General features: G+C 45.7%; 1 protein-coding gene across 1 annotated transcript in view; it reads left to right on the plus strand.

Annotated features, from left to right (window-relative positions):
* IFT43 (intraflagellar transport 43) overlaps positions 1–7987 on the plus strand; it is a 46670-nt gene extending 38683 nt beyond the window's left edge. The window contains exons 6-9 of the mRNA XM_036384832.2: positions 3104–3176; positions 4604–4679; positions 5020–5082; positions 5870–7987. Of these exons, the coding sequence (XP_036240725.1) occupies positions 3104–3176; positions 4604–4679; positions 5020–5082; positions 5870–5980 (323 nt within the window). The 3' untranslated portion in view covers positions 5981–7987. The remainder of the gene's footprint in view (positions 1–3103; positions 3177–4603; positions 4680–5019; positions 5083–5869) is intronic.
* Positions 7988–13568: the final 5581 nt, after the last annotated feature.

The following is a 13568-nucleotide window of genomic DNA, read 5'->3' on the forward strand; positions in this document are numbered from 1 at the left end:
GTCGTACAACTGTGTTGTTGGAAAAAGATGCAGTGCGAGATTGGGAGGACATGGTCCTGTGAACATTTCTGCATGTACTAATGTTATATGTAAAGCCTCCCTGCAGCTAGTGGGAGTATTAAAAGTAGAGCATATGCCTACTCTCCTGCAGCACAACAGCCCGTGCTGTGCTATTCCCCCTGCAGCTGACACTGTGCCATAACTTAGCTGTGTTACCAGAGCTTATAGGAGAAAAAGATGTGAGTCTCAAGAAGAGCAACAAAAACAATTAAGAGGCTGGAGAATCAGTGGGGGTAAGGTTGGGTTCTTGGTGATAAGTGAGAGCTGAGACACTTTGCAAACTGTACAGAGAGAAGGGAGAGGGATTGTGCTGAAGTGGCACCATGGGAATTGGCAGAGGGAAGAGGCAGTTATGAGTTACAAATGAAATAAAGACCCAAATATTTCAGGAATTATTTGTCCCTGATAGCAGTTAGCCCAGGGACCCGATATTTTCTTAAAATCTGAGACATTTCTGTACTGTTTCCTGTCAGTCTCACAGTCCTAAAGGGCATTGCTTCTGCCTAGAAATGGGCAAGGCATCTGCACTTTGCAGTAGGAACAAGCGTGCACTGACCTTGTTGGAGGGACTGGCAGGGGCCTCCAGAGCTTTTCCAGCTCTTCTGTCTGAAACATTTTCAAAGTATCTATAAAATCTTGGAGCCTTGAATTTCTTTTGGAAAGAATTCCTAAGCAATCGCCTGAATTTTGCTAATACAGAGTGAAGGTTGAGCTCTGTGAGGGGTTTAGAAATCTCTCAATGGAATTCACTGGCAGTGAGATAAAATCAGCACCAGGAGTCTTTGTGAACCTGCAAAATGGAAGGAACATCACTGAGCAGGGCCCTAAGTTTACAGCTTTTTCTAGTGTAAAAAGAGATCAACAAAAACAAAAGAGAACTGGGAAGAGTAGACTCCTGAAATAGCTGCCAAAATGAGCACTGAGTGAAGAAATTCAGTTTCCTGCAAACACCTTTTACATTTCTGCTGTCAAAAGTGGATAAGGATCTGACCTTCTCCGGCTCTGTGGATGAAGACAGCTCTGTTCCTAGGTAGTTTTTAATTTACTTGTGCTTGCTGAGAAATGTTCACAGTCTCGTCATAAAAGGATAAATTAATTCAGGAGAAGTTAAACAGTTTCTCATTCCCATGCTCATTTTCCTGGACTTAACAGGGCACCTCTGCACAGAGCTTCATTCCCCACCTTGGACCAGTCTGTTCCCTCCTTGGTCCTTGTTGCTTATATACATGGACTTTCTCTCATTATCCCTGAGCAAATTTTACCAGCTGCCTCCACACGTTGGTCTGTCTGTCCCTGGAGATGCTTTTGTCCCATAAGTGTGTTTTGCTACTTTCTTACCTAAGTTTTACCAAGAGCTGGGAGCCTCTGCAGGGGAGAGCCAGCAGGATAGCAGCTTCTACCAGGTATTGTCCTCACAAGCAGAGGTGGGGAGATCTCCCCGAAATGCCCAGCCATGCACAGGTGAGACATTCCTTGCACTTGCCTCCTCTGCCTTAGAGCCAGCCTAGGGGCTCTTGCTGCAGTTTCCCTTTAAATGTCTTGGGGAAGTTTGCTGCAGTCGGAGAACCTCTTCACAGGCACCTGCTCCTTAGGAGCTAGAAGGCACAGCTCTGCTGAGGCCGGCCAAGCTGTCACCCCTCTCGCCGCGGCCATGCTCGTGACAGCCCCTGTCCCGCTCAGCCTTCCTCCAGGCAACCAATTAGCGAGAAATCCCACTGTGTGCCAGCTCCGGAGGGCCGCTGCGCCGGGGCCCGGCTGACCCGTGCCCTGCCGCAGCTGGGCCGGGGCCGCCTCCCGGCCAGCGGGCGGGGCCCACGGCGGCCCTGCAGCACGGAGGGCAGCTGGGACCCTGCAGTCTGACAGGCCGCCGGACTAGGGGCTTCTCGGGAAGAGCCTGCCCACAGCCTCGGCACCATGGGTGGGAATGTCTCTCCGGCTCCTGAATATTCATCTCAGCCTGGGCTGAAAAACGGGGCGAAGCCAGGCTCAGCTGCCTGCTGCCATCCAGCAGTAGTGTTACTGTACTGCCGGCAGAGCTGGGAGCAGGCTGCTCATTCCAGTGCGGAAGCGGCCAGCTCTGCCTGCTAACTGGACAAGTGAAACCTTTTCCCTGAGCCAAATCAGCTTCTCCATGGTGTGAGGGCTCGGGGCCTCTGGAGAGCCTTTGTGGTTTTGAGTCTTTAAAGGAGCTCTGCATTGGTGTACTCTGTTCTTGCTTTGTGCCTCCAGTTACTTTGCCTTCTCTTCTTTTTTTTTTGCACTAACTTTTTGCAGTGCTTTATCAAATGACAGACTGTGCAATGCTCTCAGGGCCTTGCTTCTTTAGTAGGATGCAAAGCACACTCAGTTCTTCCTCCTGTCCTCAATTCTTTTGTTTCTAGCATCCTTTTTAGTTGGAGTAGCCATTGTCCTTGTGCTGGGAATACCCAGTGACCTTCAGCCATTCCAGTATGACACTGGAAGTCATGGAAAAGTTTTGTGACACTACAACAAGACCTGTGTTCCCTAGTGTTTGTATCTACTGGACCACCAGCACTTCCTTCCTGAGGAAGGTCACAGGCCTCTGCACAGCCTGAGACCCCAAGAGCAGATCCTTCAATATGCAGTTTTATGTGGATTCTCTTAGTTTCTGCCCCATGTTTCATTTTTAACAGAGTCTAGGAGACTGGTGTCTGAATAAATGATAACACATAACAAGCAAATTCTTGTAAGTACATGATGGCAACATAGGCAGCAAGGTTTAGTACAGGTGGCTTCTTTCAGCTTTAAGGTTGTGTTCAGATGCATAGTCCATGGCCTTTAGAGCCATACCTGGATTAATCTGTTCCTCTTGCAAGATTTCTTGTGACTTCAGACTTCAAAGTTTTATTGCCTTGTTTAAATATTAAACAATATATTTTTAATTATTGCTAAATAACCATTTTGTGTTTCCCTCTAATAAGAAACAAGGTGCTTCATATCTGTGAAGCAAGGGAACCTTTGTCTTCAGTGAGAGGAGAGCACCACACTCCCCACTTACTGCTGCTGCTTTCTCTTGTTGCAGACATTCCTGTGATCCCTGACTTGGAGGAAGTCCAGGAGGAAGATCTGGCCATGCAAGTGGCAGCTCCCCCCAGGTAAGAGCACTGCCAGGTGCTCTTGAGGCTCTCATCAGCAGTGCAAACTGGCTAGTGAAATTAAACCCATCTTACTCATGCTCTTTGGATGTCAGCAGCAGTGCTGTTCAGCAGGATTTGGCGTGGTCTTTTGTGACAGTAGTGCTGCAAACTGAACAGTGAAAAATTCTTGTTTCCTATTACACAGAGAAAGCAATTGCTGCATATTCTCTCTCTATATAAAAATCCCTACATTACAATAATATATTTGATGTTGCAAAATCAAACTCTCAAAAGCAGGGAATTTCTTGATTTAAGGTTGCCTGCATAATCCCAAATGTCTGCAATGCACATGCATTATCCCACACACTTTAATTTTGATGGTTGTAGGCTGCTTTGCCCTCCACGTGCTATCCTTCTTACTCAAGTGTGTAGTTAATTTGCAAAGTACAGTCCTGTTGTTTGAAGGGGCTGTTGCAGTAGCCTTGGAGTCAGCTCAAGGGAGACCAGAAAGTTTTAAGAAATGAAAGGTTTTGGAGTTTTGTCTTAAACGTACCAGGAAAGTCTCCTGTCCTCTAATGGGCCTATTGCCAAGGTCACAGACTGAGATTTCTGTTGATTCTTATTTGGAGGGGTGGGATATCTTAATCCTGGCCACAGATGCTTCTCTCACAGGTGAGGAGTAGTTATTGTAATTACTATAATTATATTGTAATTATATCGCTGTTAACAAAAATAATTGACAGTTTATGTAGTAAATTTAAAATTACTGTGTCTCTCACTGGAATGAATTTATTTTTCTCTCTCTTTATTTTTTTTAATAAAATGATCTGATCCTCCTATGTTCATAGTTTTCTTGCAGTAGAAAAGACAAGGGACTTTCATGGACAAACACAATAAAATTCAATAAATAGAAGCCTTTCTACAGTGTTGGATCACTTGTGAAGGCAGGTGGTACAACAGTGTATCACCCCCCTACACCATGTTTTTCTTGGAAGGCTACATTTTAGGAAGTCATATTTAATAGCTCTGATGCAGCTCAGACATAAAAAGCCTAAAATCCCTACTATTCTCTAGCTTGTATGGTGTTGCTCTCAGAGGCTCTTTGCTAAGGCACTGGGGCTGTTTGAATGCTCACTATGGTCTTTTCTTTCTAGCCCTTGCAACTAGTGTGTGGATCTTCTTTTGGCATGCTGGTTTCTCTGAGGGAGTCCATGATTGTTCCACATCCTATTTTTATGCATGTGCACACCCTGGTACATAGATTTGTCAATGACTGTTCATTTGCTGACTGAGCTGTGCTTCTGTCTGGGTACATCCATGCTAAGAGTCTGCAGGGGGGATGTGGACACTCGAGATGTCACCAGATGACCTGTTCATGCCCCCCTTCTCCTCACATGTGCTTCCACACTGATACAGGCTTGTTCTCTGACCCTTTCTGGCTGCAGCGTGCAGGTAAACCGAGTGCTGACCTACCATGACCTGGACAAAGATCTAATGAAATTTGCTGCCTTCCAGACTCTGGTAAGTGGATTTTGCTATGGGCTGGCCAATGTGAATCCCTCTTCTTCTAGGCTCATGTCATCCTTCACAGTGATACTTAGCTGCACAAAATATACAGCCTTATCATCCAGAGAACTTGCAGTCTCCCTGTAAGTCTGTTCCTTTCTGCAACATGGCTTTTGTACTTCTGTCTGTGAATGATGTGGATATGGTATCTGTTTCTCAGATGAGGTTCTTGCTGTTGTCCTGGACAAAGTGACCCTTATGAGGCAAATGTGGCGATGTCTAACAAATGTATCTGGTGAAATGATAGTGTTCATTTTCCTAGTGTCTGTAAGACTGTGACTCTGTATGTTCATAGGATGGGGAGGTAGACCTGAAGCTCCTCACCAAAGTTTTGGCTCCAGAGCATGAGCTACGAGAGGTAAGTCTTTGTTTTGTGGAAACACCAACAAGGTAAAAGCTTCTTGTGTGTCTCAGACTGTACTAGGAAAGGAAGTCTTGTCAGTGGGGGGGAGGAGATGTGAGGAGGAGCTTGTCCAAGTTATTGGAGGTTTGATTTCCCCAGCAGGTGATTTTTAAGATAGATAGTGCTTTCTTGGTATGAATTGATGGCATCACTATGATTGGCCAGTATAAAGTATGAAGGAGCTGGTCAGGAGAATGTGCAAGGCCTAGTATGGTCAGAGATCCCTGCAGAAACAGTGCTTTGTCCTTTGGTGGCCACCATGAGCAACAGGTGGTTCCACAGAAAAGTACAGAGGGACAAAGGCAGAAAGCATCTTGAGTTTGGGCAGGGGGTTTTTAAAGCAGGACAGAACAACCTCAATACAACGGGGTGGGCAGGAGCTCAAGACTTGTAGCAAAGGATTTCTGCAGCTTTGAACTGCACATGCTTCAGCAGAAGTGCAGAAGAGTAGTGAAAGGGCTTCTTTCTATGCCCTGCCTGGGAGTATCTAATATTAACATTATCATCAAATATGTCCTTTTTGGAATTTTAGAACATGAATAATTTTGTCTACATTTTAAAATTGTAGCAGATATTCACATTTCATTCTGGCTAGTATTCCTGCTCTAGACAGCTGAATCTGAGACTTCCCTGGTCAGGGCAGTTGCCTTTTGGTTTCTCTCTTTGCTATTCTGGCATTGGTTCAGAGAACTTTGGTGGCACAGTAACATTTCAGCATGTTTGTCTTTTTTCTTCTTGGTAGGATGATGTCAGCTGGGATTGGGACCATCTCTTCACAGAGGTGTCATCAGAACTAGTGACTGAGTGGGACCTAGGACAGTTGGAGAGGGAGGACCACCTCAGTCTCCCATAGAGCTCTGACTCACCAGATGTCTCATACATCCATCTCCTGTAAATAGTTAAGCACCTACATTTTCTATTCACTTGTATTTGAGAATTTATTTCAGACATGAAAAAAATAGGACCTTGCTTCATAGAAAAATTGTCTTGGGAGAAGCTTGGGTTATTTTTTAATAAGAATTTTTGTTCTCAAAAGAAATTAAGAATTTTAACACAATAAAATATTTACTTATAAAGAGTCATTCCACCTCAATAGCACCTCTGCAGATGACTGCAATGGTTGATCTTTTCTCTATGGAAACGCTGCCTCTCTGGAGTGGACCATCATACAATGGAGCGTGGTTTGCACTCATGGCTATCAGAGAAGCTTGGGCTGACATGACTTGTTTTCACAGGACATCCAGGTTACCATCTTCCTCACAACAGACACCTCAAGCTCTCAGGATATCTGATTTATATTTCATCCAGCAGCCTTCAGCTTTTCCTTGTTAGTTTAACCTCTCTCTTGGAACATTACCTCTGTATTGACTCAGGATGCAGCACCACCTATTAAACTGCCACTTCTTACAGCCCCTCTTTATACCTTGAGGTTTCCCAGCTAAATTCTGACCAGGCTTAACCTCACTTAGCTTTTGCAATCACATGAAACCACAGCCTGAATGGAGATCGCTTCAGGCATAGGTACTTTGCAAGGAAAATTCTTTCACATACATTATTCCATGTATGTGAAAGAATGGAGCCTGATGCTCTCAAATAAGATAACTCCCTGGTGGGTGTCTCCTTGGAACCAAGTAACTCACTCTTATTGTGAGTTACTTATCTAGCTAAAGAAAAACTCATTTTGCTGTTAATTCCTTGTCCCTGTAGAACCATGGTCATTATTTGCAGGAAACAGTAACATTACTTCTAAACCAAAGTCCTTCAAAGCCTTGCCCTGTTGGAGAGTCTTGCTATATACTTCTGGGGAGTGCAGGTGCTGGGAGGAAGCTTGCTGTGCTGCTTTTCTTTGCTTGTTCGGTTGGTCTAACAGAGCACTGCATTCCCACTTTTGTGACAGCAGAACAGATCAAATAGCTCTCTGTGAATTCACTACTCTGCAGAATTTCAGGTGAGAGCTGACATGCCAAACAACTTTACCAACAAAAAAGAAGGAGTTGGGTCCCACTCTGGGGCCCCAAAAATAATGGGAGGCTTATCTGTCTTAAGGAAACTCAGCTTTTTACAACCAAGACATCTCTCCTGTAACTAAGAAAACTAAGTGAGGCATTAGCTTGGGAGGCCATTGTACAGAAGATAATCTGAAAGTCTTTCTCTGAGCAGAAAAACCTGTTTTGGTAGGAGCAGAAACTTCACAGCTGCACTAGCATCTACTTTGCTGTGACGCTTATGATTCCTGGCCAAAGAGAATTTAGAATGCTTTGTACATCCAGGAAAAAAAAATTAATCAGGAAACCAAAATAGGTTAGTAAATCAGACAACAAACTAGTCTGAGAGGAAAAAAAAAAGGGTGCTTTGGGCAGCTGGGGACCCTGGGCAGGGATACTCTGGAGTGGGAAGCAGGTGTGTGTGGGCCAGGCTTGTGCCCAGTCTGGGACCTTGGTAACCCAGCAAACACCTGAGTAGAGCTGAAGAGAAGGGCTTGAAAAAAAAAAGCCAGCCTCATCTGTTTTATGTCAGGAAGAGGTATCTTTGCTATCTTTGATTATTTGGTCTGACCTGTTATAATATAGGCCATGGCAGAATCTTGTGAGTGGGGGCTGAGCTTTGCCTGTCTTTTAGAAAGGCAGACAACATACTTCAAACTCTTTCCTTGTTACTTTTTAATAGATGATTTCCCTTATGGTTTAAAATCTGCTTTATTTCTAGACTCAGTTTTTGAGTTTCATCTTTTGTTTCTTGAGCCTGCTTGATTTCACCTTTCCACAGCCATGCTGTCAGGTCTTTTCTCCTTGCTTCAGTATTTATGCGCACTGGGATCAAGTTGTCGCTTTAATTTTCTTAAATAAACTTAATAGACTGAGATTTGTTTCCATGTCTCTTCCATTCCTTGCACAGCTGGAGGAGGGGAGGTGGGTGTCAGGCTCTTGGCCCTTCTCCAGTAAGCTGTTCCCACCCACCTTCCTTCCACAGTTGTGTTTTAGTTGCAGTGATGGGAAGATGAGTAAGACCTGTTGCTTCTTCTTTCTCAGGTCCTGGTGCTGTCGCACACGTTACTGTCCTTACTGAAGAGGAGCAGTGAGCTGCTCTTTCATGCCCAGGGTTTCATGCACCAGTGTGTATTGGCTGTGACAAAGCTGCCTCAGGAACCCACATTTCTGACAAGTCCTGTGGAAAGAGCATACAGGAGAGGAAATGGCAGGTGTAACTTCTCCTTGTAGACTGCAAAGCAGTTGCTCTGGTTGACCCTCAGGTGAGGTAAGAAGAGGGAGCCATTGTCGAAACAGTGTCCCCAGTTCCTAGGAACTCAGATCAGCCCTCTGGGCTGTGCCTGCCCAAGGCATAGAGTAGTATTCCCTTGCTGGTCTCCACAGACCTTGTATTGCAGAGGGGTAATGCAAGGTACAATGGTCTGCTTAGGGCCACACAACAAATCTTTGGCAGAATCAGGGTTAGAAATTAAGAACTTCAAGTTCCCAATTCAAACATGGCTTTCGTATACCTGGCAATCATTTCCCATCTTTAGTTCAAACATGACAATTCAATGTAGAGCAGTCTTGCTTAGTCTTGGTTCTGCTGTGTACTTACATTGCTGAGGATGAGCTGCAAACGCATCAAGGTGTGTGTGTCAACAGCATGTTTGGCTCAGTGAGCTGGCATGAGGTGTCTGCCCAGGGACACACTGGGATTCTGGGTGGCTGTAAATATCTACCTGCAGATAGCTTCTGGCAGACTCAGAGTTCAATAGAGCAATACTGGGCAAATGGTGAGCCTCATCACAGATAAAGTAAAAGAAGTGCATAAATGAAAAATTAAATCTAGGTTCTATTGGTTTTAGAAATCTCTGGTTTTGCTTGTAATAATACATATGATATTTATAGGCTTTCTTGGTGGAGATGCCTTACTAGAACACAGTTTGACGGGGGAATATTGGGGCTGAGAGCCTAGGAAACACTGGAAAAAATGGAGGAAATAAAAGCTGAAAAAATGGCAGACCCAGCAACTTTCCATTAAAGAACCTCTTAGAGGGACTCTGGCCGGCTGTTTTATTAAGTGTGATGAAGTGAGTGGAGGTGGGGGGGAGCTCCTATGTTAATAAGCTGGAAAGGCACTGCTGTTCTTCTCTCCAAAGCATCTCAGGGAAAGTGGAATTAATTCATGACATATGCTCCCAGCATCTGCCGCGGTGACCCGGAGTGGCGGGAGCTGAGTGCCAGGCAGTGCGAGCCAGGGCCTGTATCCCCTGCTGCTCTGCTGGGCCTTGTGCAGGGCTGCTGCTGCTGCTGCCTGTGGCTGCTCCAGTGGAGCTCACCCAGCTGCCAGCCTGCTGGCTGGCCTGTGACTGTCACAGCCCGGGCCACAGTATTTCTGCCTCTGGAGAAGGAGAGATGCTCTAGGCTTGGGGAGGGAGAAGGGGATGTTTGGATATAAAAGAGACCAGTTTGAATGAAAGCTAACCCAGTTTGTCTGAAACAGCCTAAATTCCTCCGACAGCATTCCCTGTCCAAGACCTCCCTTCTCCAGCCATATGACTTGTTCTGTCTTGCCATGAGTTTTCCTCTTCCTTCTTTTCCACCATATCTTTACAGATGATTTCATCCTCTCCTTGAGAGAGAGAGCAGACATATTTGGTGTTAGATGGGATTTCATTCTCTGTTTAATGGCTTCTGGGAAATAACTTTTCACACCTTATTTCCCCTTGACTGACCCAAACCACTAGTACAGAGTGCTGTGGTAATCTTTGCCTGTGCTTCATGATCTGCCCATGAGCTTTCCCTCAGGAAAGGGCATCCAGAGCCAGCTCTCCAGGCTGCTCTTTCTGCAGCCACATCCTTCCACCTTTTTGGACAGCTGCCTGAGATATGGGACCCTTTCATGGCCTGGAGAGCTGACAGAGCCAGGAGGAACTGGAGTGGTGGGTGATCCCCAGGCAAGGCAGAGATGGCCCATATTGCCTACGTGCTCTTCCAGCAACTGCTCCTTGCAGTTTCCCCACTTGTGCTCCCTTTTAAAATGTGGTGCCCCAGTCCTGGGCTGTGCAGGGATGGGGTCTGTGCTGAGTGAGGGCCAAGGCAGGGCAGCATAGGGGATCCACAACTGAGTGCCCTGGTGAGACCAGTCTTCTCTGGCCTGTGCTTTATCCAGGGGGGGACCTGCACTCCTGGAAGTCGCAGCCTAGGAAGGACCCTGATTGATTCAGTCATGAATGCTGTGTGGCATGGATGGCCAGAATTCCTGAGCCCACTAATCCCTCTGCCATGATCCCTGGGGAGATTTCCTCCTAGTGCCCTGTTACTTGCATCTGCCCCAGAAGGCTGCTCTGCACAGACCTCACTGGGGCCACAACAGCTCCATGCCATGGGCTCTCTTATCACACTCCATCTCCTGTCACTTTCAGGACCACTTCATTATCCTTTTATTAGCCCTCTTCTCCTGCTTATCATTATTAATAATCACACTGGATCAGCTGGAGTGCTGACAGCTGCTCCTTGTCTATTCTTTCTGTCTATTTTAATCCTGCCTGCTTATCTGAAATAAACCTGATCCTTTTTCTTTTAATTAAAGAAATTTGGTGAGCCAGCCCCTCCTCCATAGAGAGATAGGACTGATCACACCAGTGATACAGAGGGAGCAGGAAAAGGGGCAGATTACTGGGTGACAGTGTTTTCCACAGCCCAAAGATATGGGATGTCAGAATAGAGGCTGGAAGAGATTGAGGCACATGTGCTGTGAGAAGAAACACAGCACTGGGTCATTGTGAGGTACTTATTTTGGGGTCTCTGTGTCTGATCCAATGTATTGATGCAGGGCTGTGTGACTACACTGCACTAGTGCAACACAAACAAGGGAGGTCTGTTCACCTCTCTCTCTTTAGCGTGGGTGGCAATAGCAATGCCAGGCTCAGAGCCAGTGTGAGTAGCCAGGGCTGCTGGGATCACTGCAGTTCCTACAGGGGTAGAGGAATTTGTTTTTCAGTGCTTTATAGTGCTGCCAGAAGATGCAAGTGCTGGTCTTCACAGTGATGCTCCTGCTTTGTGCTCCCACAGGCATTGCTTCCTGGGGCCACCAATCTCATTCTAGTCTCTTAAAAATGCCTCACTGGGCAGTTTGCTTGAGTTGAAATATTTGTGATGTCTGTAGAGACAGGTCACTCAAGGAAGGGCTGTGCAAATAGGCTGGGAGAAAATTGTTGTGCTAATTCACACTTTTATGAACCCATAAACTCAAATCTGCATTCATTGCAATCTGCAAAGTGACTGGAGTGTGGGCTGAAGTGCTTAGAAAGTGTTAATCAGGGGTCCGTAACAAAGCAAAACGCTCTGAAGTGCAGCAGCAGGAGCTTGGCCATAAGCAGCAGGAGTATTCAACCTTAGTGCTAAACAGGCCAATTCCTTGGCTCTCAAACGCTTCATTTCAGATGCTCACGTTGCAGGCTGACTGAATGCGTATGTACCCTCTGTACAGAATATGGCACCTGGCTCAGATTTGTGGAGCTGTTTCACCCGAGAGGCTGTGGGCCCAGGAAGGGCATAGGGCAGAACTTCCTGATGCTGAAGTGAGAGTGTAGCTTTGAAATCCTGTCAAGCAGAGCCATGCTGGCTTCTGTCCTTGTGCTTCTGTTGCTTGTGAGTATTGCAGCTGACTGGGATGAATGTTAACCTGCAGTTCAGATGTTGGTGATGGAGCTGCCCCAGTACAAACCCATGTACGTGGCTTTGCAGATAATTTAAAAATATGTGATTCTCTAGCAGTCACAGGCAAGAATTGTGCATGGTGATATTTATGCTGTTGCTTCTATGTGAAATGTCCTGCTGCTTACAGAAAATCTCTTCATCATTACTTAATGTTGAACAAAATGTTTGGAAGATGAGAACATGCAGGATTCACTTGCCTAAACTGATATACTGTTAATTGATCAGCTTTTATTATCTAACCCTGCTCCTTCAGCAAAAATCACTCATATTTTGGACCCAAGTAAGGAAAATTCTCAGGATGGTTTTTTGGCCCTGAAATGATGAGGGACACTGTATTTGGTGTTGTGGAACACTTTCAATCAGCCAAAAGAGATGGACTTGCTGTCCATGTGATAGACTGAAGTCTTACTCTGGTCATTATCCTGATCAGCAAAACTACTCACAAAGCCAGGAAAATGCCTTGGGAAATTGCCAAAGAATTTGATCCAGTTCAAGCAACCTTCTGAGTGCCTGGAATTCCAAAGCCAAATTGGAGCTAAGCCCATGGCTCCCTGTGGCCTGTGAGGTTGTATGTGAGGATGGCTGTAGGCTTGGTGAATCAACCTCACGGGCAATAAATGGGCAATAATAGTTCAGGCTATGGTAGCTGTACCTGAGCTCATGCTCAGCTAGTCCACATAGCAAACCCCATCTAACCCAGAGGGACAAGAACAGCCTGGACTTGCCCTGCTGAGTGCTGTAAGTTCTCTTCTCTAGGACCTGAGCTAGTTCCTTTAAAGCCTCTCTAGTATTGGCCTCTGTATTGCTCTATGCCCCACAGAGATACTCTTACTCACTTCCATGGCTTTCAAACCATAGTCCCCAAGACTTAGGATCCTGCGTGTCCCTGTGCATAGGTGATTGGATGCTCTTCAATTCATACAGAGGGACCAGAATTGTAGGCTGATAATTCAAGTTCTCCAGCGTCCCACAGTGAGACTGTGACACAGCTAAGAACCAAATCAAGCACCTCTGAGCACCCATCCGGTTTCACAGCCACATTTCTTTGCTAACTGAAATTACGCACAAGGCCAATATATTTGTTTATTTTGATTTTCAGCCAAGAGCTGGTTTCAGGCTACGGATCTCCTTCCAGATGTTCATAAACACAAAGTAAATCAATATAGTCTCTGTACAAAACATCTTCCCCAGGAACAGCACCAGAACACTGCCCACCTGGTAGTATGCCCACTAAGATAGGAAACTGTAATCATGTCCTGCAAAAACTGCTTTCTACCTTAAGGCTGCTCTGCTTATCCCAGAAATAGCCAGGGAAAGGGATGAGTTGTGAATGAGCCCGACTATTTTCCAGGGCAAACTCTGGAAGTCTGAAGCCATTAGGGCTCTTCAGCCTCCTGATGTCTCTCTCTACAGAGAGAGTTCTTCTGCTAAGTTCAGCAGAAGATGACCATAAAGTAGGGATGGAAAATCTCCACGCTGAAAGATGCATAGGCCATCAGTAAGGCTTTGGTAAGTCATACAGTGGCACACTGCCTTAAGGTTAACCAAGGAAATGCAGTGGGGTTTTTCTTTGGTTGTTTGGTTGGTTTCTTAAGTCACATGGTGGTCAAGAGCCTTTAACAAAACTATGGGCCCTGCCTGTTCCAGGGCCTGTATGCTCTTGTCAGAGGGTATCCCAGCCCCAGCATAGTTCTTAATCAAGTGAGACTGGTTATGGCACTGTCTGTGACTGCTTCTTGTGACATAAAA

This window comes from Molothrus ater, chromosome 6 (genome assembly GCF_012460135.2).
Source record: "Molothrus ater isolate BHLD 08-10-18 breed brown headed cowbird chromosome 6, BPBGC_Mater_1.1, whole genome shotgun sequence".
In the NCBI taxonomy this organism is placed as follows: Eukaryota; Metazoa; Chordata; class Aves; order Passeriformes; family Icteridae; genus Molothrus; species Molothrus ater.